Below are 26,867 nucleotides of genomic sequence, written 5' to 3'. Positions count from 1 at the left end.
GCAGTCCATTTGCCCGCGGCGGCGACGGCGAAGCAGCAGGCGGTGGCGAGTGGGTGAGTGAGAATTCTGCGTGTAGGTGGCTGTTTGGGCTTCGGTTCCTGGGATCGGACAAGGGCGGAGGCGGAGGCTCTCCCTAGGGCTCGGCTCCGCGGGTCTTCCCTTTCCCCCCTGACCGAAAGCGGGCATCGGGTTTTCCAGCCCGGCGACTAGTGGAGTTGCCTGCATCCGGGCCCCGGACTTTCCGGCAGCGGCGGCGCAGAGATAGGGGCATAGGGTTTCGTCTCCTTTTCTGCTTTCCCGCCCGCAGTCCCCGAGCTGGCTCTTTCCCGGGGTCCTGGCGTGAGATCCGAAGAGATCGATCCGTCGGATCCCTGTGCCGCGCGAGCTCGAGGGGAAGGAGCCTCGGGCACCAAGAGGCCTGGCCCGGGGAAGGCCAGAGGGCTGGCGGCGCGCGGCTGCTCCAGACCGAGTCGGGGTCCGAGAGAGGATGAAGCGGGTTGGGGTGGGCTGGGATCAAACTACTGGCTTACAGAATTGTCTCGGTTTCGAGGTTTCTAAGGATTGCTGATGTCTTGGAATTTGGTGCAGCATTTCTAGACTGGGTTTTGCTCCTGTTCTGTGGTTCATGACCTGTTTACTTCTCTTCTCCGAGATTGCACAGACTTAAAGGAAGTGACCATTATGATTTGGGTATCACTTGACTGATGGCATCAGTTGCAGAAAGAAGTGCCGTGATTACGCGTCTGCTTTAACCACACAGGGTCTGACTGGCCCTGGTGATCTCCACCAGGCTTCTGTATTCAGGAGACTGGGAGGTCATGCACTTGCCCTAGAGAGGTGGCCCTTTCCGAAACAATGGAGATTATTAGGATTTAGTGAAAACAGTCTGACCGTGGCCAGTGGATAAATTCCGATTCAGACTGTTCTCATCTTGTGATCCAAAGCAAGGAGGGGTCAATCCATCTGGCATTTTAATTTGTACAAAGAGCTTGGAAAATACTGTTATATCTTACTGATGATCTGAGACGTTGGAAAAGTCACAGAAGCAGGAATATAATGTATGGGAAATTAATAGCCTGGAGTCAGAATACTTGAAATACGATGGTGTTATGTGACACAGATAGTATTGCCGGCACCTTGTCCGTCTTAGGAAAGCCCTGAATCAGTTGGAAACTAACATCATGATAAATGTACTCTATGAAAGGAAAACAAGAGAAGTGATAGATTGTGCACTAGGCTAGCAGTAACCTGCCCCAGGGAACAATTACATAGGAGCTAAAGGGTTTTTTCCTCCCACCTCATAAAGTTAATAAAACAATGTCATTTTTTGTTGTTGTTGTTTTTCTGGCTCTGTTAGCAATCCAAATTAATTTTCAGAGAAAGAAAAAACCAAAGACTCCTGTTTTTCTGTTTTAATTAAGTAATTCTAAGGAGTAGTACGTTAGCCTGCCTATTTGAGAAACTGGAGCTGTGAGAGATGGGTGTGTGTGTGTGTGCACCCTCCATGGAATTTACCAGACTAGAATACTGGAGTGGGTTGCCATTTCTCCCTCCAGGGAGTCTTCCCAACCCAGGGATTGAACCCAAGTCTGTTGAGTCTCCTGCATTGCCAAACAGATTCTTTACCACCTCGCCATCTGGGAAGCCCTCTCTTAGGATTGTGAAGTCACTCAGTCATGTCTGACTTTTTGTGACCCCGTGGACTATAGCCTACTAGTCTCTTCCATCCATGGGATTTTCCTGGCAAGGGTATTGGAGTGGGTTGCCATTTCCTTCTCCAGAGGATCTTCCCGCCCCAGGGATCGAACCCAGGTCTCCTGCATTGCAGGCAGATGCTTTACAGTCTGAACGACCAGGGAAGCCCCCTCTTTTAGGATTGGGAGGTAATAAACAGAAAGCATGGTTATGAGAAATGTGGGCCTAATGATGGTTGAGTTCTTATTTACAACAGCAGTAAAGGCCAACCAACTTTCTAAATAGCAACCAGAGAAGAGACGACTGATTTTTAGCAGAGGTTTAAAAAAAGCAAAACTTTAAAACTACCCCTGTGCTAACAGTTTGAACATGTGGTAATTGATCTTTATGTCTGTATGTGTTGAATTATTTTCAGCAAGTATATTGGGTATACCCTCATGAACCCTGTTCTTTGTTTACAGGAGTGTGGCAAGCCACTGTGTCACCCAGTTTGGATCCTGGCTTACCTCAAAACTCTTGTTTCATAACTGTCTGGTGTAGCCAGACAGTAAAAAGATACATGTAAAAAGATATATGGATGAAAGACTCTTGATTTCAAGCCATTTCTGTATATATGAATTTTCTTTGCCAAAGATGATGACTTTAACTGTTAGCAAATTCATTTTACTGCTCTCTTAACTATACTTCTCTGTGACTTTAATTTCTTAAGTTATTTCTTCTAGTAAGATTTAAAGCTAAACAATTCAACATAATCTTCATCCTTAATTTTCTTGCTGATGTTACTAGCAGTAGGATTGAACGTACTTGCTGCTGCTGCTGCTAAGTCGCGTCAGTCATGTCCAACTCTGTGCGACCCCATAGACGGCAGCCCACCAGGCTCCGCTGCCCCTGGGATTCTCCAGGCAAGAACACTGGAGTGGGTTGCCATTTCCTTCTCCAATGCATGAAAGTGAAAAGTGAAAGTGAAGTTGCTCAGTCGTGTCCGACTCTTAGCGACCCCATGGACTCCAGCCCACTAGGCTCCTCTGTCCATGGGATTTTCCAGGCAAGAGTACTGGAGTGGGCTGCCATTGCCTTTTCCATTGAACGTAGTTAGTGGCCTATAATAGAACAGTTTTCACAATTAGGTAAAAGGTTGTGCTATAATCTAACCAGATTTTGTTCCAGGGCTCAATTCCACTTAAGAAGTGTTTTTTATTTTCAATACAATGATGAAATGTTTGAATGGCAGTATTACCTTTATGATTATTCACCTTTTTTATCCAAAAAGGAAGAACAAAAGAGCATGTTACAGTATACTGGTATGGGTATGTGGTTACTTAATGCATCTTCCTTGGCCTCTAAAGTTTGCTGTTATTAATTATCTTAGCATCATTACAGTTTCTATTCAAATTATATTCCTATATTCTGTCATGATAAAGTATTTAAATCGTATCTGTAACAGTGGATTTTTTTTTTTTTTTCCCGACTGAGTCATGTGGGCTGCAGGATCCTAGTTCCCTGACCAGGGATTGAACCCACACTCCCGGCATTGGGAACGTGGTATCCTAACCACTGGACCACCAGGGAAGTCCCAACAGTGAATATTTTAAGCAAGCTATACAACTTATACTGAGTGTAATCTCTAAAGTCTATTAAATTGAGACAACACATTTAAAACTGTGAATATTCCCTAAATGGGTTTCTAAAATAAAAAATACACCAGGACTGTCTTTGTGTTAAACGATTTCTGCACATACTTACAGTTAGGCATTTTGCAAAACGCTGTATATCCATTTTGACATCATGATAAAAGTGCTCATACAACACTCTAAAATTAGAGTATTTTATTTTTTGCTTTTCATCAGTCTCTGAGCCCTCCTGACAAGGTGTAGATAAAGTTCTTTATTTTAAGTAAAATGGTTTACTTTGATATGACCTTAGTTATAGATCAAATGTTATTTCTAAAGCAATCATACAGGCAAAGATAGATGTATCATAGCTCACCTATTAACTACTATCCTTTACCATTATAATGAATAGAATCCACAATTTTAGACTTGCCTAAATGAAATTGGCACTGAATACGCATAGGTATTCAATTTTAATATCAGGCAGGAATGATTCATTTTGCATTCATACCTCATTGAATGTACAATTTTAGAGTGATTCATTGGAGTGGGTTAAGATGTCAAAATGGCACCCGGCTCCAGTACTCTTGCCAGGAGAAGCCCATGGATGGAGGAGCCTGGTGGTCTACAGTCCATGGGGTCGCTAAGAGTCGGACACGACTGAGCGACTTCACTTTCACTTTTCACTTTCATGCACTGGAGAAGGAAATGGCAACCCACTCCAGTGTTCTTGCTGGAGAATCCCAGGGACGAGGGCACCTGGTGGGCTGCCGTCTATGGGGTCACACAGTTGGACACGACTGAAGCGACTTAGCAGCAGCAGCAAGATGTCGAAGAGACCTGGATTCTCGTGTGGCTCAGTGACCTTGGGCAGTTCACTCTTCTCTATTTTCTCAGTAGATTGAAAGGGCCCATCCAACCATTTAGTCCTCTACATGTTTTAAATAATTAAAGCTTTTTTACTTCAGCCATTTAGAAGCTTCTTTGTAATGATAAAATGCCACACTGCTTTCTTGAATAGCATATTAAATATATTTCCTATTTCTTGAACAGCATATTAAATATACTTACCTCATTTTAAACACCTGTATTTGGCTTTAATACCCTTGATGCCCAAAGAGTATGTTGAGAATAATCCTGTGCATCCTGTTTCCTCATTTTCTCATATGGTTCCAGATTGTTGTGGTCTTATAATCTTTTGTCTTTCTTTTCTCTCCCCACCGCCACCTCCCCCCCCCCCCCCCCCCCCCCCCCCCACCTTCTTAGCAGTTTTTAAGGTTTTCTACTGCCAGGTATGGACTGCCATAACAAAGTACCACAAACTGGGTGATGTAAAAATGTATCCTGTCTCAATTCTGAAAGCTAGAAGCCCAAAATAAGTGGTTGGCAGAGGCATGCTCCTCTAAATACTCCAGGGAAGAATCTCTCTTTGCCTCTGTTTAGCTTCTGGTAGTACCAGCACACATACCTTGGCCTGGAGCCACATACTCCAGTTTATCTTCATCTCCACACAGCCCTGTCTCTGTCTGCTTGCCTCCGCAGCTTTCTCTCCTTGTCAGGACACCAGCCATTGTGTTAGGACCATCCTGATCCAGTATCGCCTCATCCTAGCTTCATTACACTTATTTCTAAATAAGATCGCAGGGGATTAGGACTTGCACATGTGTTTGGGGTGGGGAAGGGCACAGTTCGGCCCACAACAGGGGCCATGGTCTCTAGATGAGCCCTCCCTTTCCCAGTTGGCTTCTCTTTAATTCCTATGGTTCAGGAACCAAATAGCCAATCACATTAGAATTGCAAATAGGCTGGCCATTTAGAAACAGTGAGGATCTATTCGATGAGCTTTAGTATATAATATTTCATATTAATGTTCAAAGGCTTTTTTAAGGTCATTAGTTTGGATTTCTAAGTGTGTATCCTGATTATAAGTGGTAATTTACTACTGTGTATCATGAAATTATCATCATATCAGCAAACACTTAATGTGCCCCTGCCATGCATAGTTGGAGATATGCTTTCACATCTTTTTGACTGGAGAGGAGAAAGCCACATATGTCTAAATCATTTAAGATTTTTTTTTTTTTACCTTAGAGTGCGCTTGTTTTTTTTTTTTAATTTTTATTGAAGTATAGTTAGTTTACAGTGTTGTACAGCACGTGCATATGTCCACTCTTCATGTTATTTTCCCAGATAGGTCATTGCAGAGTATTGAGAAGAGTTTTCCATGTTATACAGCAGGTCTTTATTAGTTACCATTTTAAACGGAGTCGTGTTGTATATATCAGTGGGCTTCCCAGGTGGCTCAAAGGTAAAGAATCTGCCTACCAACGCAGGAGATGTGAGTTTGATCCGTGGGTTGGGAAAATCCCCTGGAGGAGGAAATGGCAACCCGCTCCAGTATTCTTCCCTGGAGAATCCCATGGACAGAGGAGCCTGGCGGGCTGCAGTCCATGTGATCGCAAATAGACAGACATGGCTGAGTGTGCGCACACGTGTAGATATCAATACCAACAATTGCGTTTTTGATGGATGACTTTTAAAATCACTGAACTTGATTACTGGTTTTGTATGTCATTGTCCAGATACCCCTGGAGCTTGCAGATAATGTGACAAATGGGATGCAGTGATGTCGACCCTCTGTCCACCACCATCTCCAGCTGTTGCAAAGACAGAGATTGCTTTAAGTGGTGAATCCCCTTTATTAGCAGCGACCTTCGCTTACTGGGACAATATTCTTGGTCCCAGAGTAAGGCACATCTGGGCTCCAAAGACAGAACAGGTACTTCTCAGCGACGGAGAAATAACTTTTCTTGCCAACCATACCCTCAACGGAGAAATCCTTCGAAATGCAGAGAGTGGGGCAATAGACGTGAAGTTCTTTGTCTTATCTGAGAAAGGAGTAATTATTGTTTCGTTAATCTTCGACGGAAACTGGAATGGGGATAGAAGCACCTATGGACTATCGATTATACTTCCCCAGACAGAGCTGAGCTTCTACCTCCCACTTCACAGAGTGTGTGTGGATAGACTAACTCACATTATCCGGAAAGGGAGGATATGGATGCATAAGGTGAGTGGGTTTGGAACTTATTGAGCATGCTAACCTAGCCACTGACGGTTTACCTGCCAATACATTTATATCTGGCTTCCCAGGTGGCTCAGTGGTAAGAATCCGCCTGCCAACACAAGAGACTGGATTCAATCCCTGGATGGGGAGGATCTCCTGGAGAAGGAAATGGCAACCCACTCCAGTATTCCTGGCAAATTCCATGTTCAGAGGAGCCTCTCAGGCTACAGTCCATGAGGTCACAAAGAATCAGACGCAACTGAGTGGGCACGCATGCACATTTGTATCTAATTTTTAGAAATTATATACAGTTAACTTCAAACAGGAGCTGTTATTTGTTTCTACCATATTAGGTACAGATCCATCTAGGCTAGTGTTGGTGGTCTTTTAACCCTGGAAGGTAGAAGATGATAGCTGCGCATTGTAAACAGAAAACCAAAGCTTAGAGAAATTAAGAAACATAAGCTTCAGAGTCTGGATTTGTCTTGCGAAGTGTTTGACTCTGAAAGCTTATTTTTGCATTGCATGACCCTGTCTTTCACTTACTGTGTAGAGTGTAAGCAGTTTAGGACAATTGTTTCATAAGCCTTTGCCCATATAACCTTTGGTCCCTTTAAGTTCTTTGCCAAGTTCCCAAATTTTTAAAATGAAGAAGTTGGACCAAATGGTATTCAGAAGATATTCCTTTCGATTTTGTGACTTGAGCTAGAGGAAATTATTGTTATCACTTAAATCCTATAGTTTAATAAATAGTGATATTTATATTTCCATATACTGTCATTCTGGCACATGAGAAGAACAAATTTCATTCTTTCTGCTTTGCAGTTTAATACTAACATGGAAATCCACTAAAGCATTACTGATTTTTGTAAGGCTTTTACCAGATAGTAGGGGAAAGTAATATCTTTTAAAAGAAGAGTTTTTTTAAAAAAAAAAACTATGTTTGCAGGTATAGCTCCTTAATTCGCACGTTTATAAAAATCATTTAAAATCTAGCTCGATATTCCCTAGATTCATCTTGATCTTATCCAGTTTGAAAAGTACAAATCATTAGTTTCTTTTGTGAAATTCTGCAGATGTTACATTGACTGTCTTTCTGTCAAATTCTATTTTTAACTGCTGACCAAAAGGGTGTTACTTTATTTCATATTGTCTATGAAAGCATGGATTTGTTGGGTCCTTCCCACCCACCCCTCTTTTTTTTTTCACTGTAAAGTGAAAAGTATTTTTCCCCATGAATTAAATTACCCAGGAAGATGTCTGCCATTTAACTGTATTGTGGAAAATAAACAAGTATCTAACAGTTATGGTTTATTAATTTTAATGAATTTCTCTCGCTCAGGAGAGGCAAGAAAATGTCCAGAAAATCGTCTTGGAAGGCACAGAGAGAATGGAAGATCAGGTAAGGCCCAGATTTATCATCGCCGGACACGGCCAGATCCACCACTAAGGGCTGCGTAAAGCTAAGGGGTGCTTCTGTTAAACTGCCCTGCTGGCTCAGATGGCAAAGAGTCTGCCTGCAATGCAGGAGACCTGGGTTGAGAGGATTCCCTGCAGACATTATTAGTTTGACAGAGTGAGCCTGAATGCGAACAGAACCTTTATGGAGATAAATGGAATAAATTGGATGAACACTTCCGTATCTTAGACCTGAAGAGTTAAATAAATAAACGATAATAAGAACTGCATCTACAAATTAATATTTTGCTACCTTTTTTCCATTTGCATAGGATAAGTTTTGGACAAGTTGCACATAGTAAAAATTTTAAGTGCTATATATTATTTTTTTTTAAGGTATTGCTTCTTAAGCATTTCCACAGAAGTAGTTATAGCGGGAGAGTGAGTACCCCTAAGATATCTGGGAGTACACACACAGGTCTAGGCATAATATTTCTTTGACGTCTCATTTATATCTTTAAATCTCTTGGAATTTTTTTTTTTTTTTTGGAGGATCATTGCTTTACAGTCTTGTGGCAGTCTCCGCTGAACAACATGAATCAGGCATAAGTTTACATATATATATATATATATATATATATCCCATCCCCACCCCAGTGCATCCTTCTAGATTGTCACAGAGCACCAGGGTAGGCTCCCTGTGTTTCACAGCAGCTTCCCACTACTTATCTATTTTACACATGATAGTGTATGTCTATATCAATGCTCCTTTCTCAATTTAAACCTCATGCAGTTTACACTTTATTCCGTGATATATCTGTTTGTTTTAACATTACAGTTTGCCACTAGTATTCCTTACCTTCTTACCATCCTGGCTTCTGGTGGTATCAAGTCTCCAAGAAAACATGCCATGTTTATCCCATGGCTTTGAACATCCTTAGGGAACAGGCACCAAACGGTTTGAGAAGCATGATTGCAAGGGTATGGCTTCCCTCATGGAAATTAATTACAAAGCATTTCAACCCAGGGCAGAGATTCTCTGAAGGGAGATCTCCCCACAGAGAAAGTGTTCTCTGCATTTACTCTCATCGCCTCTGGCCACCCTCATTGCTCCTCTGAAAACCAGTGTAAACAAGCCTTCTCTCTGGTTCTCTTTGGGATGCCTGAGACAAATAGTATTTTAAACAATAACTTTTTCTAGAAATTTGTCAGGATATAGGAACATAAACAAGGCAAATACAAAATGCTATAAAGTGATCTTTACAAAATTTATATGTTTGTACTTTTGTAAATAACATTTACAGAAGTCAGAAGGAGGCAGATATGGAGAAAGGTCTAAGACTTAACAAGAAAATATTTCCCTTTACTCACAGAAGCCCGGCTTTCCTTGCTAGGCAGTAAGAAGTGTGCCCAGGAACGGGGTGATTTTCACCAACCTCTAGATGTACCTTCTAGTTGTGGAGGAACTAGTAGCATTGTGTCAACAGAATGAAATTTAGAACCCAGTAAAATTCTACGTTTGCTGGGAGTTTTTCAAACCAGAAATCTGTGCTTATAAAGTTGACAGCGATTGACGTTAAGGTTTATTTCTCTTTTAAGCCCTCTTCTTAAAAATGTTATCCTCCCCTTTCTGTGTCAGGAGGAAATTATACTTGGGCTTCCCTGGTGGCTCAGACAGTAAAGAATCCACCTGCAATACAAGAAAACTGAGTTTGATCCCAGGGTTGGGAAGATCCCCTGGAGGAGGGCATAACACCTCACTCCAATATTCTTGCCTAGAGAATCCCCATGGACAGAGGAGCCTGGCAGGCTACAGTCCATGGGGTCACAGAGTGGGACATGACTGAGCGACTAACCACACACATACTTGAACAAACAGGAGGTTTTTAAAGGGGAACCGCTTTCCTGCTGAGAAATTCAAGACATTTTAGAGCCTCTTCTGTGTTCAGCCATCTAGTATTTGTTGTTGTTAAGCTTCAGTGAGGATCTCCATTTGCTTATAATGATAAATGTCTGAGATGCTGTGTATAAATAGTATATATGCCTACATCATGGGGTCGAAAAGAGTCGGACACAACTGAGCAACTGGACTGAACTGAAAGGGAAGGTGTGTGCTTAGTTGCTCAGTCGTGTCCTACTCTTTGCGACCCCATGGACTGTAGCCTGCCAGGCTCCTCTGTCCATGGGGATTCTCCAGGCAAGAATACTAGAGTGGGTTGCCTTGCTCTCCTACAGGAGATCTTCCCAACCCAGGGATCAAACCCAGGTCTCCCGCATTGCAGGCGAATTCTTTACCATCTGAACCACAAGGGAAGCCCAAGAAGACTAGAGTGGGTAGCCTACCCCTTCTCCAGGGCATCTTCCCAACCCAGGAATCCAGCCGGGGTCTCCTGCATTGCAGGTGGATTCTCTACCAGATCAACTACCAGGGAAGGCCCAAAGGGACGGTATTCTCCCATAATTATCCTTTCTGAAAATGAGTTGCCTGATAATTGAGTTCTTGCAAATCTCAGATCATGAGGTTGCGGTGACTTTATTTTGAGCAATAAATACTGTTTGACGATGATATATAGTCTAAAGTTTAGTCATGCTGGTTTTAGTTGCTTGTAGCTGTCATATGGTAAAATTGTTTTACAAGTAAGCAAATTTAACACAACTTCAATCATTAGTCTGTTTTAATTGCATGTGTTGATTGTTGTAATTATAAACTGACAGTTAAAAAATTAAAAAGCAAAAACAAACGAAGGTTTATATTCATGGGTTACTACAGGATCAAATTTTTTTTTATAATAAAACATCCTGAGAGATACAAGGGGGCCTATGACTTAGGATACCATTTCCAGAGGCAGCATCACATTTAAATTCTAAAGCAACTTAACATGATATGGGGCTCTGAAAACTAGGTTAAGTCACTGAAAAAAAGGACTGGTCCTAGGAATGCAGAGTTTCTACTTCAAATAGGCATGTAAGGAGTTTGAGTTCAGTTCAGTCGCTCAGTCATGTCTGACTCTTTGCGACCCCGTGGACTGCAGCACACCAAGCCTCCTTGTCCAGCACTAACTCCCAGAGCTTGCTCAGACTCATGTCCATTGAGTTGATGATGCCATCCAACCATCTCATCCTCTGTCATCCCCTTCTCCTCCTGCCTTCAATCTTTCCCAGCATCAGGATATTTTCCACTGAGTCAGTTCTTCACATCAGGGGGCCAAAGTATTGGAGTTTCAGCTTCAACATGAGTCCAGTGAATATTCAGGACTGATTTCCTTTAGGATGGACTGGTTGGATCTCCTTGTAGTCCAGCGGACTCTCAAGAGTCTTCTCCAGCACCACAGTTTAAAAGCATCAGTTCTTTGGCGCTCAGCTTTCTTTATAGTCTAATTCTCACATCCATACATGACTACTGGAAAAACAATAGCTTTGGCTAAACCGACCTTTGTCTGCAAAGTGATGTCTCTGCTTTTTAATATGTTGTCTAGGTTGGTCATAACTTTTCTTCCAAGGAGCAAGCATCTTTTAATTTCATGGCTGCAGTCACCATCTGCAGTGATTTGGAAGCCCAAGAAAATAAAGTCTGTCACTGTTTCCATTGTTTCCCTGTCTGTTTGCCATGAAGTAATGGGACCAGATGCCATGATCTTAGTTTTCTGAATGTTGAGTTTTAAGCCAACTTTTTCACTCTCCTCTTTCATCAAGAGGCTCTTTTGTTCTTCTTCGCTTTCTGCCATAAGGGTGGTGTTATCTGCATATCTGAAGTTATTGATATTTCCTCCAGCAATCTTGATTCAACCTTGTGCTTCATCTAGCCCATCCAGAGCATTATGTACTCTGCATATAAGTTAAATAAGCAGGGTGACAGTATACAGCCTTGACGTACTCCTTTCCTGATTTGGAACCAGTCTGTTGTTCCATGTCCAGTTCTAACTGTTGCTTCTTGACCCACATACAAATCTCTCAGGAGGCAGGTCAGGTGGTCTGATATTCCCATCTCTTTAAGACTTTTCCACAGTTTGTTGTGGTCCAGAGTCAGAGGCTTTGGCATAGTCATTGAAGCAGAAATAGATGTTTTCTGGAACTCTCTTGCTTTTTCTATGATCCAACAGATGGTGGCCATTTGATCTCTGGTTCCTCTGCCTTTTCTAAATCCACCTTGAACATCTGGAAGTTGACGGTTCATGTACTGTTGAAGCCTGGCTTGGAGAATGTTGAGCATTGCTTTGCTAGCGTGTGAGAGGCGTAATTGTGCAACAGTTTGAACATTCTTTGGCATTGCGTTTCTTTGGGATTGGAATGAAAACTGACCTTTTCCAGTCCTGTGGCCACTGCTGAGTTTTCCAAAGTTGCTGGCATATCAAGTGCTGCACTTTCACAGCATCATCTTCTAGGATTTGAAATAGCTCAACTGGAATTTCATCACCTCTACTAGCTTTGTTCATAGTGATGCTTCCCTAAAACCCACTTACCTTAGAATTCCAGGATGTCTGGCTCTAGATTAGTGATCACACCATCATGATTATCTGGGTCATGAAGATCTTTTTTATACAGTTCTTCTGTGTATTCTTGCCACTTTTTCTCAATATCTTCTGCTTCTGTTAGGTCCATACCATTTCTGTCCTTTATTGAATCCATCTTTGCGTGAAATGTTCCCGTGGTATCTCTAATTTTCCTGAAGAGGTATCTAGTCTTTCCCATTCTGTTGTTTTCCTCTGTTTCTTTGCATGGATCACTTAGGAAAGTCTTCTTATCTCTCCTTGCTATTCTTTGGAAGGCTGCATTCAAATAGGTATATCTTTCCTTTTCTCCATTGCCTTTAGCTTCTCTTCTTATCTCAGCTATTTGTAAGGCCTCGTCAGACAACCATTTTGCCTTTTTTGCATTTCTTTTTCTTGGGGATGGTCTTGATCACTGCCTCCTGTACAATGTCACGAAACTCCGTCCATAGTTCTTCAGGCACTCTATCAGATCTAATCCCTTGAATCTGTTTGTTACTTGCCCTGTATAATCGTAAGGGATTTGATTTAGGTCATATCTGAATAGTCTAGTGATTTTCCCTACTTTCTTCAATTTAATGTAAGGAGTTTAAATATAATCATTTCCTAAAATGTGAATGAGGGGATAAGTTTTGTTCTTAGATTGATCTTAATATGTGATTTTAAAAACGTGTTTAGCTAAAAATCGATAGACATATGACAGTTTCATCTGCCTCTTTTAAAAGTTTGTGATTTCAGCATGGGCAAAACATTTTGGTACTTTGCCAACTAAGGTCCGTCTAGTCAAGGCTATGGTTTTTCCTGTGGTCATGTATGGATGTGAGAGTTGAACTGTGAAGAAGGCTGAGTGCCGAAGAATTGATGCTTTTGAACTGTGGTGTTGGAGAAGACTCTTGAGAGTCCCCTGGACTGCAAGGAGATCCAGCCAGTCCATTCTGAAGGAGATCAACCCTGGGATTTCTTTGGAAGGAATGATGCTAAAGCTGAAACTCCAGTACTTTGGCCACCTCATGTGAAGAGTTGACTCATTGAAAAAGACTCTGATGCTGGGAGGGATTGGGGGCAGGAAGAGAAGGGGACGACAGAGGATGAGATGGCTGGATGGCATCGCGGACTCAATGGACGTGGGTCTGAGTGAACTCCGGGAGGTGGTGATGGACAGGGAGGCCTGGTGTGCTGTGATTCATGGGGTCGCAAAGAGTCGGACACGACTGAGCAACTGAACTGAACAGTGGCCGTGAATGCATGCGGGAGCTACCCATACTTGAAGCACTTCACACGTGTGGTGTTCTCTGTTGAGTTTTCAGCTTCCTTCTATAAACTGCAGATTTTAAAGTTACATTTTTGAGATGTAAGCAGTCGTAGTATTACCTTGAAAGAACACTAAAGGAAACTTGTCTTCTTTATTGATTCTTAAAAATACATGCTATGACTTTGATTTGGGTAGATTATACCTTATTATGAATATAGAGATTGAGTATTGACTCAAGCTTTACTACTGAGATTTCTACTGAGAATTTTAAAGCCTTTTTACGCTTGTCTTTCCCCATTTTTAATATAAAATACATCAATCACCTTTGATTAGCAAGAGTTCACAAAATTGCAAAGGAGATTTTTTCTAAATTTGGTGTGGTGATTTAATTATTGCGTGTAAATGATAAACCAATGATTCCATTCTGACTAAAGAAAATTATTCCTGGAAGAATGAAAAGGAGTTTTAAATAGCATATAAATCGTTTAGAAATAGAAAGGTTTTGGAGTAGACACTGTTTTGAGGCTGTGTTTGAATGTGTGTGCTCAGTTGCTCAGTCATGTCCAATTCTTTGAGACCCCATGGACTGTAGCCCACCAAGCTCCTCTGTCCATGGAATTTTCCAGGCAGGAATACCAGAAGGGGTTGTTATTTCCTCCTCCAGTGTTTGAATAAGTTGTCAAGTATTTCTGTTAAAGGGTGTTATTCTTTGCTTTTGGTTTTTGATTTGTTATCGCCAACTTCATCCTTTATTTTGTGATTTTATTCACCTCATTTTACTTTTTTGTGCAGGGTCAGAGTATTATTCCAATGCTTACTGGAGAAGTCATTCCTGTAATGGAATTGCTTTCATCTATGAAATCACACAGTGTTCCTGAAGAAATCGATGTAAGTTCTCAGTTGTCATGTTAAATCGGAGCAATGGTACCGTTTATTAATTCCCCTGTTATATTACTATTATGTATATTAGTAATGTTCTAATTTCAGTAGTACAAATTTTTATCATACATATCATTCATATGAATTATGAGCCACTTTAACAAGCACATTTAAAATCCTGAATTTAATGGCCAAGCAGAGACCTTTTGGTTAGTAATAGCAGTTATGATAAATTTGTTTAGTTAAATTCTCCACTTTTGTATTTCCTGGAAGTATGAGAATTTCAGACCTTAGAGAGTCAATCAGTGTTTAGTGCAGTACTTTTTGTAACAAAGTAGTGTACAGATCACTAGCTGCTAATGGAGGTTCCCTTATCTTCACTAGTGTGATTTCCTTAATCACTCATTTGTTGAGGACATTAAGAATTACACACTATAGATGTGAAGAGAAATCTTTAGGCAGCTAGATTAGCAGCTTCCTGACTTTGTAATTAAGATTTGTCTCCTGATTGTAGCAGCTCAGAAGAGGAAGTAGTTCTTATAAAAACGGTTGCTTAACCTGTCTCACCAGCTTTTGCGTCATTTATTCTGCAAGTTTATATTGGTGACACAGATTATTTTATGGGGATTTGTGATGCTCAGAAATGAGGGCAGTGTGTCATACTGAACCTAGACTTCAGGAAACTTCTGTATTAAAATTGTTACTTCAGCGTTTTTTTAACAGCCAGAATATTCTCTTTTTTCCTTTTGGTGCATTTTAGATAGCTGATACAGTTCTCAATGATGATGATATTGGTGACAGTTGCCATGAAGGCTTTCTTCTCAAGTAAGAATTTTGTTTCATTTCATAAAAGCTGGATGAAGCAGATGCAGCTCTTATGCTCACCTGTGACAAGATTGGGAAGGAAGAAAATAAGAGAATGCCTAACTAGATTATTCTAGGGTCAGGATGCATGACTGAATTATTGCTTAGCTTTGTGTTGCTTCTTTACTTGTTACATACCTATGATATAGTTGATGTGACTCTTTTTAATATTCAAAGAAGCTGAGTTTCCCATAGTATTTAGATAAGAGTTCTTGGACCCTTGTCTGGTTCTGGTTTCTTGTTTTTCTTCTCATTAAAACTGAAACAAAGAACCCTTTCTAATTAAGTTGTGTTATAGATGGATGTATTTAGGCCTAGAAAAGAAAATTTTCATATTTGTACTGATCCTTTCCTTGTTACAGTAGATATTAGAATGTGAGCTCTAAAATCAGGCATCCTGGCTTACTGCTGTGTAACCCTGAGCAAGCTACAGGAGCTCTCCATGCCTGCATTTCCTCATCTATAAAATGGGATAATATTACCTACTTCATAGGAGTGTTGTAAGATTGAGTGAGATGAGTCGTGTTAGGCATTTAAAACAGTGCGTGGCACATATGGGCACATAATAATAGCAAATAGCTAACATTTTCTATGTATTTATTCTAAGAAAAATGATAATAACAATGATAATGGCCAGTGTTTATTGAGTGCCTCCACATTAGCCCCCTAAGTGCTCGGCCTGCATTTATAATCTCATCTTCTACTTGTCTGTTTCTTTACAATTATAGATTATCATGAAATTTTGTTTTAAAAAATGAGGAATGAAAGGATAAAATATTATGTCTGCAGTCTTCTCCTTTAGGTTCATGATGGGGTCTTAAAGGTATATGTTTAACCTCAAAGCCTTTACATGGCTTGAATCAGAAACTCTTTAGTCCTGATTCTGCTCAGTGTCAGCCATCCATGAGGTTATTTTTAGCCCCATTTGACTTTAAACAAACCACTTTAACCTCTTTATACCTCAGTTTCTTCCACTATAAAACTGTGATATGTTACTAACTGCATTGTTTTAAGGTTCAGATAGAATCTGTGAAAGGCATGTGGTGGAAAATGCAGAGTACTATAGAAATAAAAGATGGCATTACAGTCAAAACTTTGGTGTTCATCATTTAAAGCTATTCAGAGTTTTTTGAAGTTCACTTGTCTTTTTCTTTTTTAGTTTGTGAAATTATTTTACAGTCAACATGTTTTTAATCTTTTTTTTTTTTTTTTTCAATTCACAGTGCTATCAGCTCACACTTGCAAACTTGTGGCTGCTCTGTTGTAGTAGGTAGCAGTGCAGAGAAAGTAAATAAGGTAATTTATTTTGTAATCCAGCAAATAATCTGATTTTTTAATGCTGCTAGCGTATGTAGATTGTAATTTAAAGGTTAGGTTGCAGTCAAGATGATCTTATAATATTAGGAAGCAGTGTAATCTGACCAAGTTACTGGGACACCCTATGGCCAAAATAAACTATCTGAATGGTTTTGATAATATTTTAAAATCAGATGTTTTTAAAAATATTTGTCTTCTATTTCCTGATGTTATCTTTAATGTATATGAAGATAGCCATGTTCTTTTGGTACTAATTTCAAGGAAATGGTATCTCATCATTCATCTTGATTTCATTACCTTGCTTTTCCCTCTAAATCTTTTCCTTTTAGGAACCTATTGCTAATAAGTGGTCATTGGAGGTTGTATGGCAACATTTGTGACCACCTCCTTTAGTGCTCTGTGAGTTAAAAAAGAATTCATGAACCTTTCCAAGCATTAGGTAGTAAACTAAGGGATTGTGTACTTTTCTTCACTGATCAGTAATTAGAAAGAGATAAGTATATGTATCTTATCAATTTAAGCAAACCTAATTTTTCAGGTTTTACACAAGAAGTATGTTAGGAATGATTATTTGCTTGACAAATAATTTCATTATTTTTTTTTCTGTGATAAGCTTCCCTGTAGACTTATCCAACCCTTGATTTACCAAGATTATATTTCTGGTATAACCATTTATGACAGATTAACTTACCTGTTATTATATCTAGTGGCTTCTTATTATTTCTGCTGCCCAAAAAGGTAGCTTTCGGTTCATGTCCTACAAAGCTTTTAGGTTCCATAGGACCTTCCCAGTTGCTTCTTGGGGAGAAAAAGCCTCGATGGTTGGGGTTCTGTATTTTGCCAGCATTTTTCTTATCTACCATCCTCTTTTAGCTTAATAGTTTCTTTTTTATCTTTTTAATTTGAGGGAAAAAAGGTTGCCACCACTATTTTAAAAACCACTATTTTAACATAAAAATTCTGAATATAACCTGAATTCTGAGATAGTTACATGACTTTTTATTTTTTCCTAATAGATCTATGATCAAATCTCGTCAGAATGATAGGTTTCTAAACCCCAACCGAATAGATTGCTTATTTCAAATTAAGTTTGATAGAATTAATTCTATTCAAGGATTTAGAAACTCTTTTATACTCATTGTGATGAGATTTCACATATAGAACTTTTAAACAGAAGATATAATTCTGCCTAATTTAACTGCATTTAGGTTTCTCATCCAAATTATTGCCAGGTGGATATATAATCAATAATTATATTAGGTCATTATTTCCTCATATAAGATTAGGAATAAGGTTTCCATGGTAAAATAAGTTTGAGAAAGTCTGCATATTGTATCAGTCACCTAGAGAGTCACAGTGTGTATTCAAATGGTAATGGTTGTGAGATACCATACAGTTAACTTTACTAACATTTTCCAAGCTTATTTGGCCACAGAATACTTAGGTTAAGCAATAGCTGTTATAATCCCATAGACTATTCCAGGTTACTGAGATCAATACTTATTTTTCAGAATAGGTTTTATTGAAAGTAACACCTGAAATTTCTATTCAGGTCTCTTTCCTAAGCAAACTAGTGGCCTTTTTATCCATATTTTAATGCTAAAATATTTTCATTTTACAGATAGTAAGAACATTATGCCTTTTTCTGACTCCAGCAGAGAGAAAATGCTCCAGATTGTGTGAAGCAGAATCATCATTTAAATACGAGTCAGGGCTCTTTGTACAAGGCCTACTAAAGGTACAGTTTCCATTTATCACAAGTGAAACCAACTTTTTTAAAATCATTTTTGAGATTCTTTATATGTTGAATATTAGCATTTAACGTGTCTCATGTTTGTATGGTAAGGAGCTTGACTTCCTTTTCACAGGTCTGAGGATGGAATGTATATCTTATAAATTTATAGTTTGTATCAGTGAAACATCACAGAATAGCTTTCTTTGTGTTTCTGTTTGGTTTCCCACACCTGTCTGTTCTCAGGATTTTTTTTTTCTTTTTGATATGTGCTTGAATCAGTTCACACAACTAAAATGGGAATATTTCTTATTTACTGAACAGATTTGAATTTTTGTGTTACCATTTTATGTTTTATGTACCACATTCATTTACTGAAAAGAAAATGTTAAGCTGCTTCCTATGTTGAAAAAGTATATAGGATTTGACCAGTTTCTGTATATCAGTGTATATATATATATATATATATATATATATGAAAAAATTTATTTTATATTTTTTCTTTATTTACTTGAGTCTGCTTTTCAAGGAGCAAAACGGATAAATATAAATTAACAATTATTTTCACTAATTATGGGGAATCGTTATTCGCTTTATTGAATCTATTACTGATGTTTCAATTGTCGTCAGAGATATGAAGAAGTAGGTTTCCTAATGATTGTCTGAGTCTCTCAGAGTGATTGCTTTCTTGAGGATGTAGGCATAGTAAAATGAAAGAAAAAATACTAAAAATTGTTGCAAGTAAAAATTATATTCAGCTTTTACATTTTCAATAATACGCTTGCTCTGAGCTCAGAATAATATTGTTTAAATACAGAAACTACTTAAGGGAAACTCATTTTTTATTTGATATGTACAGATCTGAAAATTAGAACTTCTCCTATAAAGGCATAATGAGGTACTTAGGACTTTTATTTCCTCAGTGAGGTACTTAGTACTTTTATTTCCTCAGCATCATCTCACTTATTGTATAATTTTATCCCTTAAAGGGACCTATACCAAATGCATAGCAGAGAATTTGAAACTATAATTTAATAAAAACATGTTTGTTAAGAATTTTCCATGCAAGTTTAAATTGTATAGCCTTTTAGAGCATACTTTGATATTATAACAGTAGGTACTTGTTATATGGCAACTGACTACCCAACTGACTGTACCTGGAAAGTATACTTATTATAGGCTTCCCTGCTGGCTCAGAGGTTAAAGTGTCTACCTGCAATGCGGGAGACCCAGGTTCGATCCCTGGGTCGGGAAGATCCTCTGGAGAAGGAAATGGCAGCCCGCTCCAGTATTCTTGCCTGGAGAATCCCATGGATGGAGGAGCCTAGTAGGCTACAGTCCACAGGGTCGCGAAGAGTTGGACACAACTGAGCGACTTCACCTTCACTTCACTTTCATACGTACTATAAAAATGCATATTCAACTGATACTTAACAGAACATGTGAATAACCAAGAATATTAAAAGTCACTTGTAATCTCATAATCCATTGAATAACCCCTAGTAATATTTGGTATATATCTTTCTGGTCTTTTTCTTCTGTAATTTTTTTCATATCTTCCCCTTTCCCCAGCCCAGGAAATTAGATTATACTCTTCATGTTGTAAGCTCCTTTTTTCACAATATATTATGAACATCTTTCAGTATCAACACATAAACACTGGCAACTTAATTTTTAGCAGCTAAACAATAAATTACTTTCATTTATTTAAGATGAATGAATATTTATTTCTCTTTTTGGATGCTCAGGGTGTTTCTGGTGTTTTACCATTTAATCCAATGCTCTAGCACACACGTCACTCACACTGGACACACAAACATGATTCATTTTCTGGGATAAATTTCTAGAGCTGAGTTTGCTAAGTTAAAGCCAATTTTTTAAATTAAAAGATAATCTTCATATCTTTCGGTGTAAAAGACAGTTTTCTTTGCATTCTGACAGGATTCAACGGGAAGCTTTGTACTTCCCTTCCGGCAAGTCATGTATGCGCCCTACCCCACCACACACATAGACGTGGACGTCAATACCGTCAAGCAGATGCCACCCTGTCACGAGCACATTTATAATCAGCGTCGGTACATGCGATCAGAGCTGGCAGCGTTCTGGCGAGCCACTTCAGAGGAGGACGTAGCTCAGGACACCTTCATCTACACAGATGAGAGCTTTACTCCCGACTTGTACGTCACGCCCTGCTTTCTGATGTTGTCATTCAGCAGTATTAGGAAACTGTCTTTTATGAGTAGAAACAAACAATTCAGTGTTTAAAAGGGGAAGACATGTTAATTATGCTAGAAGGAATCTTTAGTGAATCAAGCATTGTTTTTCTTAAATGTCTGTTTTTCTTAGTATGATTGTGATTGCCATAAGTTAGATTAGTCCTTAAAAATAAGTACTTAAGTACTTAATTAACATATACATTGAGCCCCTAGTTACAAGGTGCTAAGGTTTGTTGTTGTTCAGTCGCCAAGTCGTGTCCGACTCTTTGCCACCCCGTTGCAGCACACCAGGCCTCCCCTGTCCCTCACCATCTCCTGGAGTTCACCCAAGTTAATGTCCATTGAATCAGTGATGTTAAGGTTAATAGTGGCCAAGCAGACAGCCCCAGACGCAGGTCCTTCCAATGCTTATAGACTAGTGTGTAAAGGTCATTAAGAAGCTTATTTACTAACTAAACCAAAGAGGGAATGCTAAGTCTTTTTTTCCCCTTGATATATAAATATAAAATACAGCAAAACTGTGAAAATACATTAATAGAGTATTCTTTTATATTCTCTTGTATTGTATTATTCATTTCTTACCATAAGGTATGATCAGTAAATTAACAGAAAAAGTAATGACAATAAAATGTTGAATGTGGACCCAATTAAGAAAAAAAAGAAATCTGAACTGTAAAACATTTAAACAGTGTTCTGAAATCAGGAAAATAAATTATCGTATTCTCTCATGGTTCTCTGTACCCGGCATATAGAGTGTGCTCGGTAAATGCTGACTAGTAAATAATCCAGGTTTGAGTGGATAAGGCAGCAGTACAATTGGAGCAAGCAACCCTATCCTGTGTCTTACAGGAAAATTTTGAGCTGAGGCAACAGACTTGTGATGCATCAGTAGTCAGACAGCAGGTGTTGCCCGCAGGCATAGCAGAGGAACACCATGTCCTAGGAATCCCCAGCCTCATGTGTCTCTAGATACGGAAAGATGGCTTCATTAGGAACCAGCTTTTCCTGGCTGTCCATTTTTTCTGTTTTTTTGGTAGGTAGCTGGAGAGCTCTTTGGTGGAAACTTAGTGAACTTTATCTAAAGTTCTGGAATTTTTTTTTAGAGGCGATACATCTGTGGTTTTAATATGTCTTACTCATTTTAGCCAGTTACGTTGGCTTTGCTGATTTGACAAACTGTGATGAGCCACCTGTTCTTGTTTTGCTGATCATAACAAATAATGTCATGAACTTTTAAAATTTGTTTCCAGCTGTTAAGTAAATTTTCTAAACATAAAATTATCAGCAAATAATATTTTCAAACTCTAGATTGATGTATTATTAACTTTTATGTTTTATGGACATGTTTTACTTTTTAGTCTATGTTAAGCAATATTACTTATTTTTAAGATATTTTTAATTTTAGCTCTTTAAAAATAATTCCACTCACTGCCTAAACATGAAAAATCAGTCACTGAAAATACTCTTCTTATGACACTTTGTTTCATCTAATTCCCTTTTGACCAAGACAATCAAATTATAAAGCAGATATGTTCAGAACACTAGACTTAAATAGCTAAATTCTCTCTCCAAAGCCAGAAAGTAGGTGTTGTCAGTACCCACACTGGCCACCAGTTGAACAGCCAGTAATTGTGAAATGCTGATTTTTTTTTTTCCCCTTTTCTGAGTTTCCTTCTTCTGCAGTAGGGAACACCCATTCCCTAAAACTAGGAAGTTTTAGGTACTTTGCTATTCACATCTGCACACACATCTCTTGCCTTGCTACTTCGATCAGGTATATGATGATCCCTACTATTTTCTTTCTTTTCAGTTAAAAATTGCATACCTTAGTAAATGTTATGTTACCCCTCTGACTTGATTATAGCCTAGTATCCCAGTAAATCCCTTAGGAAAGTAGAAGGCAAGGAGAGGGAAGGAAGAAGAGAAAGATCAAAAGGGGTTGGGACCTGGGAAATAGACAGTCTTTTTAAAATGCCTACAATATCTTAAGTTGTATGGTAGATGAACATTATCTCAAGTGTGAATTAGAACTTAATTTCTGACTCTGCTCATTGCCGATGTAGCTAACATTTTCTTAGGTAGCTGATTCATGTTACTCACCAGATGATGGACTTGTGGATGCAAACCCAGTGGGTAAGACGTTGGAGATAATCATCTGTGTGTGTTCCTTATTCCCACTTGAATGTTTCCTAACATTCATCCTCTTGCTCTTTTTTTCTTCCAAGACTGCTTATTAGGAGTTATTAGTACATGAAGTTAACCTTTTGTTTTGGTTTTTGATAGTAGTGGCGTATATTTATTTTTGTTGCTGTTTTATGTTTTCGAGATGGCAGGAATTGGTAGTTGCATTTACCAATTGCCTAAGGCTCTCAATATTCTTTATAAGGTGAGGTATTAAAATACATTGATAGATACGTATGTACCTTTCCTGGGACTGCTTACACTATTAAAAAGAAAATAATTACATTATGGCTTGACAGACTCCAGTAATAGATAAATGTATCCTTGAGTTAAAATGAGTGTATTAATCTATTTTATTGTATTTCCAAAACTATTTATTGTAGTTTATTGTATTTATTTATGTAATTCTTATAAATATGTTTATAATCCCATTTTGAATAATTCAGTTTGGCTGGCGTGAGAGGTTGTGGAAAACAGCATTGTATAGCCATGTTAACATTTGGTCTGTTTCCTTCGTAGGAATATTTTTCAAGATGTCTTACATAGAGACACTCTTGTGAAAGCCTTCCTGGATCAGGTAAGTGTTAAACCTGAGATTGTCAGAGTGAACGATAGGATATGTGTTCTGTTTCAATCCCACAATGCCTGCAGAATTAGCTCCTTTTGTAGTTTTATCTCTGATTTTTCTAAAGTGTCAGAATTATTTTTCTGCTGAATTATTTGTAGAAAGTAGTTTGTATGTTAACAATTAAAGATGCAGTATCTCCCAGTTCAGATAATAACTTCTAAGCACTAACTTATAACCCAAGGATGTTTTCTTTTAGTGAAGGGAGGTTTTGTACAAATGTTGTGTATTTGCCTTAATTAAGCAAAAAATGTCTTTAAGACTTACTTAAATGATAGCATCCTTACTGTCTCATTTCTTTGTAAAAGATCTAGATTTTAAAGAAAATTTTAGATTATATGGGTCTTATTTCTTAAAATAGAGGGACTTTGTTATGATGTCACTCTAGGGATCAGGCCAGGAAACCGTTGTCATAGATGTAGCTTTGAAATAATATAATCCTGAGATTAACTAGAAATTTTGGATCCAGGTCTGTGTGATCTGTGACATATTGCAAAGTTCAGGATAAGTCAGAGTCATGTGATTCCATGCTTCCCAAGCAGAAATAAAATTGTTCTACCACTACGCATGCACTCCCACCCCTCAAAATAGAAAAATATGAATATCTCAAAACCATAGTGTAAGCACAGCTCAACCTCTAGGAGCTCTAGTTTTAATTGCAGATGTGGGCAGAGAAAAGCTAAGTAACACAACCAGAAGTAACCTACATCATGATTTTTAATAACAAAATAAATATGATTGTAGTCTAAGGTAGAAGGACAATTTTGAGTCCATTCTTAAAGAGGAAGCAGAACTGTCAGACCGCTCCAGTATGCCCATCCCCTCCTGTCCACCAGGATGTATCCATCTGTGGAGACGATTAGGGAGAGCTGCTCAAACATGGGCTACCTGCCAGGCACTATCAGCAGAAACATGCTGTGGATAAGCAGAACGGGAGCAAATTATTTATGAGCATGCTTCATTTTCCTGCAGGTCTTTCATTTGAAACCCGGTCTGTCTCTCAGGAGTACTTTCCTTGCACAGTTTCTGCTCGTCCTTCACAGAAAAGCCTTGACGCTAATAAAATATATAGAAGATGATACGTAAGTCAGACTCCTCCACGGAAGACAAACCTTCATTAATTGCTTTCATTTTGTCCCCTTTGGACCTCTTCTATCTTATAATTTCTCTTGTATCATTGTTTGTAGGCAGAAGGGGAAAAAGCCCTTTAAATCGCTTCGGAACCTGAAGATAGACCTTGATTTAACAGCAGAGGGCGATCTTAACATAATAATGGCTCTGGCTGAGAAAATCAAGCCAGGCCTCCACTCCTTTATCTTTGGAAGACCTTTCTATACCAGTGTCCAAGAACGGGATGTTCTAATGACGTTTTAAATGTGTAACCTGTTAAGAATGTTTCGTCACAGTCATAATTGCTGCTAACGTAGGTCGGTGATGTTGGGAAAGGTGACTCCCTCCTATCGTGCTCTAGGGTTCTACTTAGCAACGGCAGTTAGTTAGTTACACTACAGTTGTCACAAAAAGTCTGTAAGGGGATGTCAGGTTACAATAAATGCACCTTTGCCTGGATGTGCTGTCTTTGGAGACAGACTTATTATGTTTACAATTATAATAAATAGTATTGCTGTCTTTTAAAGATGTAGGATATAAACTTGACCACAACTGCTGTTTTTTGAAACTTACGATTCATGGTTTACAAGTATCAAAGTGATATCTGAGTTAGCTTTCACAGGCATAAGACTAGTTGACTTTCCATCTCTTGACGTTCCTTGGTATGTGGGGTTACTGTAATACTTTTACAATCAGCTACTAACCAGAGCATTTAGATTCTTTCAGCTCCACGGAAGGAAGGTAGCTTGAATACAGATTAAGTTTTAGAAGGAAAATATTGATCAAGCATGCGTGTTGTTGAAGTCAGTTATAAGATCCTGCTTCGCAGACGCACTCCTCGGGATTCAGTCTGGGTAGAAGCGCCAGGCACTGTGTATAATCCTGATGATGGTGAACCACGGTCAGGGTGTTTTTCTCTGTTTGTTTGTTGAGCTCTGTCACAGAAAATACAGAGAATTGGATTTTAATGTTTCCATAGTTATTGCCAACTTTTCCAGTTCCTTTTCATTATTTTTGAGCCAAACTGAAATGTGTACCTCCTGTGCCTTTTTTTCCCCTTGGAAAATATAATCACTTGGAAGAAGGTCAGATTTCCTCAGTCATTCACTTTTATCTTGTTTTCCTCTTGTATAGTCTTGCTCTGATTTAGTAATCATTATAACTCAGATTATTAAATGGAATAGGAAAATACTCACTAGCAAGATTCCTTTTCAAGAACGAGAATAATATCGTCTTCCTTAAATTTCTGCCCATGTTTTTGGAGTTGTTGCCATGTCTCTTTGCCTTCATCATACAAGGACTAGCAGGAGAAACTCTACTGACCTGCTGTTTTTACTAGGTGCTACTTTGGCAGAACTAAGTGGTCAATTTCTTTGTTTCCTTCCTGTATTTGGACCATTGTGCTAGCTATAAAATACCCAATTAACCTAATTCTGTGCTGAAACAGTATTGACAAAACAATATATACAATCATAAAATACATTTTTTATTTAAAACTGTGAAAGTAACATAAAAGGGAAAGACATGTATAAGAAAGGGAGAAAAGTAGTAGATGCCCCTCCACCCTTGCCTACCGAATTTAACCAGAACCAACATAGGTCCTACCAGCCTTTCACATCACTAATAGGAAAAGCGTAGACATCTCAATTTTTAGACACACACTCAACCAGATGAGGGATGCTATGGCTGAGTCATGAAACAGTGTACAGATACCACCTTGTTGAACCCCATATTCAGTGCTATTTACTTGCTAGATTATTTAAGTGCTAATTATTTTCTTTTGCTCATTTATTGTACCGTTGTTTGGGATGCAAGTTGTACAGTGAAATAAGTTATTAAAGCATGTGTGCACATTGTTATATGTCTTTGCTCCTAGATGGAGAATTTTGAATAAAATGTCGGAAATTTTGTCTCTTTCAGTTATTTGCTCAGAAAAGCAGTGCTATGTTGAACGAGTGATTGGCTTCCTTCTTAGCTGACAATCATGGTGTGTCTAAACAACTTTTATTTTACCGATATTCTCTTTTGAAAGAAAATATATTTACAGGTTCTGTATGATACTGGAATCATATGTGGTTGGGTTTTTTTGTTCATTTGTTTATTTGGTTGGTTTTGTCTATTAATTCCCAAGAGCACATTCTGATTTTTTAATTTACATATTAAAATAGCAGCTATAAGATAATGCTTGGGCAAATTCTTTTTTCTTAGTTACTATTATAATAATACAACCTAAGCTGAAGTTATTCCTTCCAGGTTGCCAATATAGGTATACAATGTGAAAGTGTAAGAAATCTAAACCCTTCCATCTAGAAAACAAATAAGATTGACATTTTTACTCCAAGGAAAAAAAATTAATTCATAAATATAACGGTTGAGTTGAAAGGTTTCTCTAGAAGACGGCTGATTCATTACATTGCTAAATTCTCAAAGAGGA

At 38.6% G+C, this 26,867-nt stretch overlaps 1 protein-coding gene across 3 annotated transcripts; it reads left to right on the top strand.

Annotated features, from left to right (window-relative positions):
- C9orf72 (C9orf72-SMCR8 complex subunit) lies at positions 1–26,341 on the top strand. 3 transcript variants are annotated; one of them, XM_060411032.1, is made up of 12 exons: positions 1–53; positions 5,888–6,084; positions 7,715–7,774; positions 14,302–14,397; positions 15,149–15,213; positions 16,476–16,548; positions 18,191–18,307; positions 19,481–19,534; positions 20,243–20,478; positions 23,218–23,275; positions 24,296–24,405; positions 24,511–26,341. In XM_060411032.1, exons 2-12 carry the CDS (start codon positions 5,932–5,934, stop codon positions 24,695–24,697), a joined length of 1,209 nt encoding a protein of 402 aa, XP_060267015.1. In that variant the 5' UTR covers positions 1–53; positions 5,888–5,931; the 3' UTR covers positions 24,698–26,341. The 3 variants fall into 3 exon arrangements, with proteins under 3 accessions (XP_060267015.1, XP_060267014.1, XP_014948744.1); XM_060411031.1 differs by having other exon boundaries at positions 5,888–6,375; XM_015093258.4 differs by lacking the exon at positions 19,481–19,534 and having other exon boundaries at positions 5,888–6,375.
- The last annotated feature ends 526 nt before the right edge of the window (positions 26,342–26,867 follow it).

Source organism: Ovis aries, chromosome 2 (assembly GCF_016772045.2).
Source record: "Ovis aries strain OAR_USU_Benz2616 breed Rambouillet chromosome 2, ARS-UI_Ramb_v3.0, whole genome shotgun sequence".
Lineage (NCBI taxonomy): Eukaryota > Metazoa > Chordata > Mammalia > Artiodactyla > Bovidae > Ovis > Ovis aries.
This window is presented reverse-complemented; position numbering and strand designations above follow the sequence as displayed.

What these genes read in the sequence shown, in the direction of transcription:
- C9orf72 (XM_060411031.1), top strand. Translation starts at nt 5,932, where the DNA reads ATGTCGACCCTCTGTCCACCACCATCTCCAGCTGTTGCAAAGACAGAG. An exon ending in GAGAGCTTTACTCCCGACTT is followed by an intron (nt 20,479 to 23,217) that starts GTACGTCACGCC and finishes TTTCCTTCGTAG; the next exon opens with GAATATTTTTCAAGATGTCT. An exon ending in AAATATATAGAAGATGATAC is followed by an intron (nt 24,406 to 24,510) that starts GTAAGTCAGACT and finishes CATTGTTTGTAG; the next exon opens with GCAGAAGGGGAAAAAGCCCT.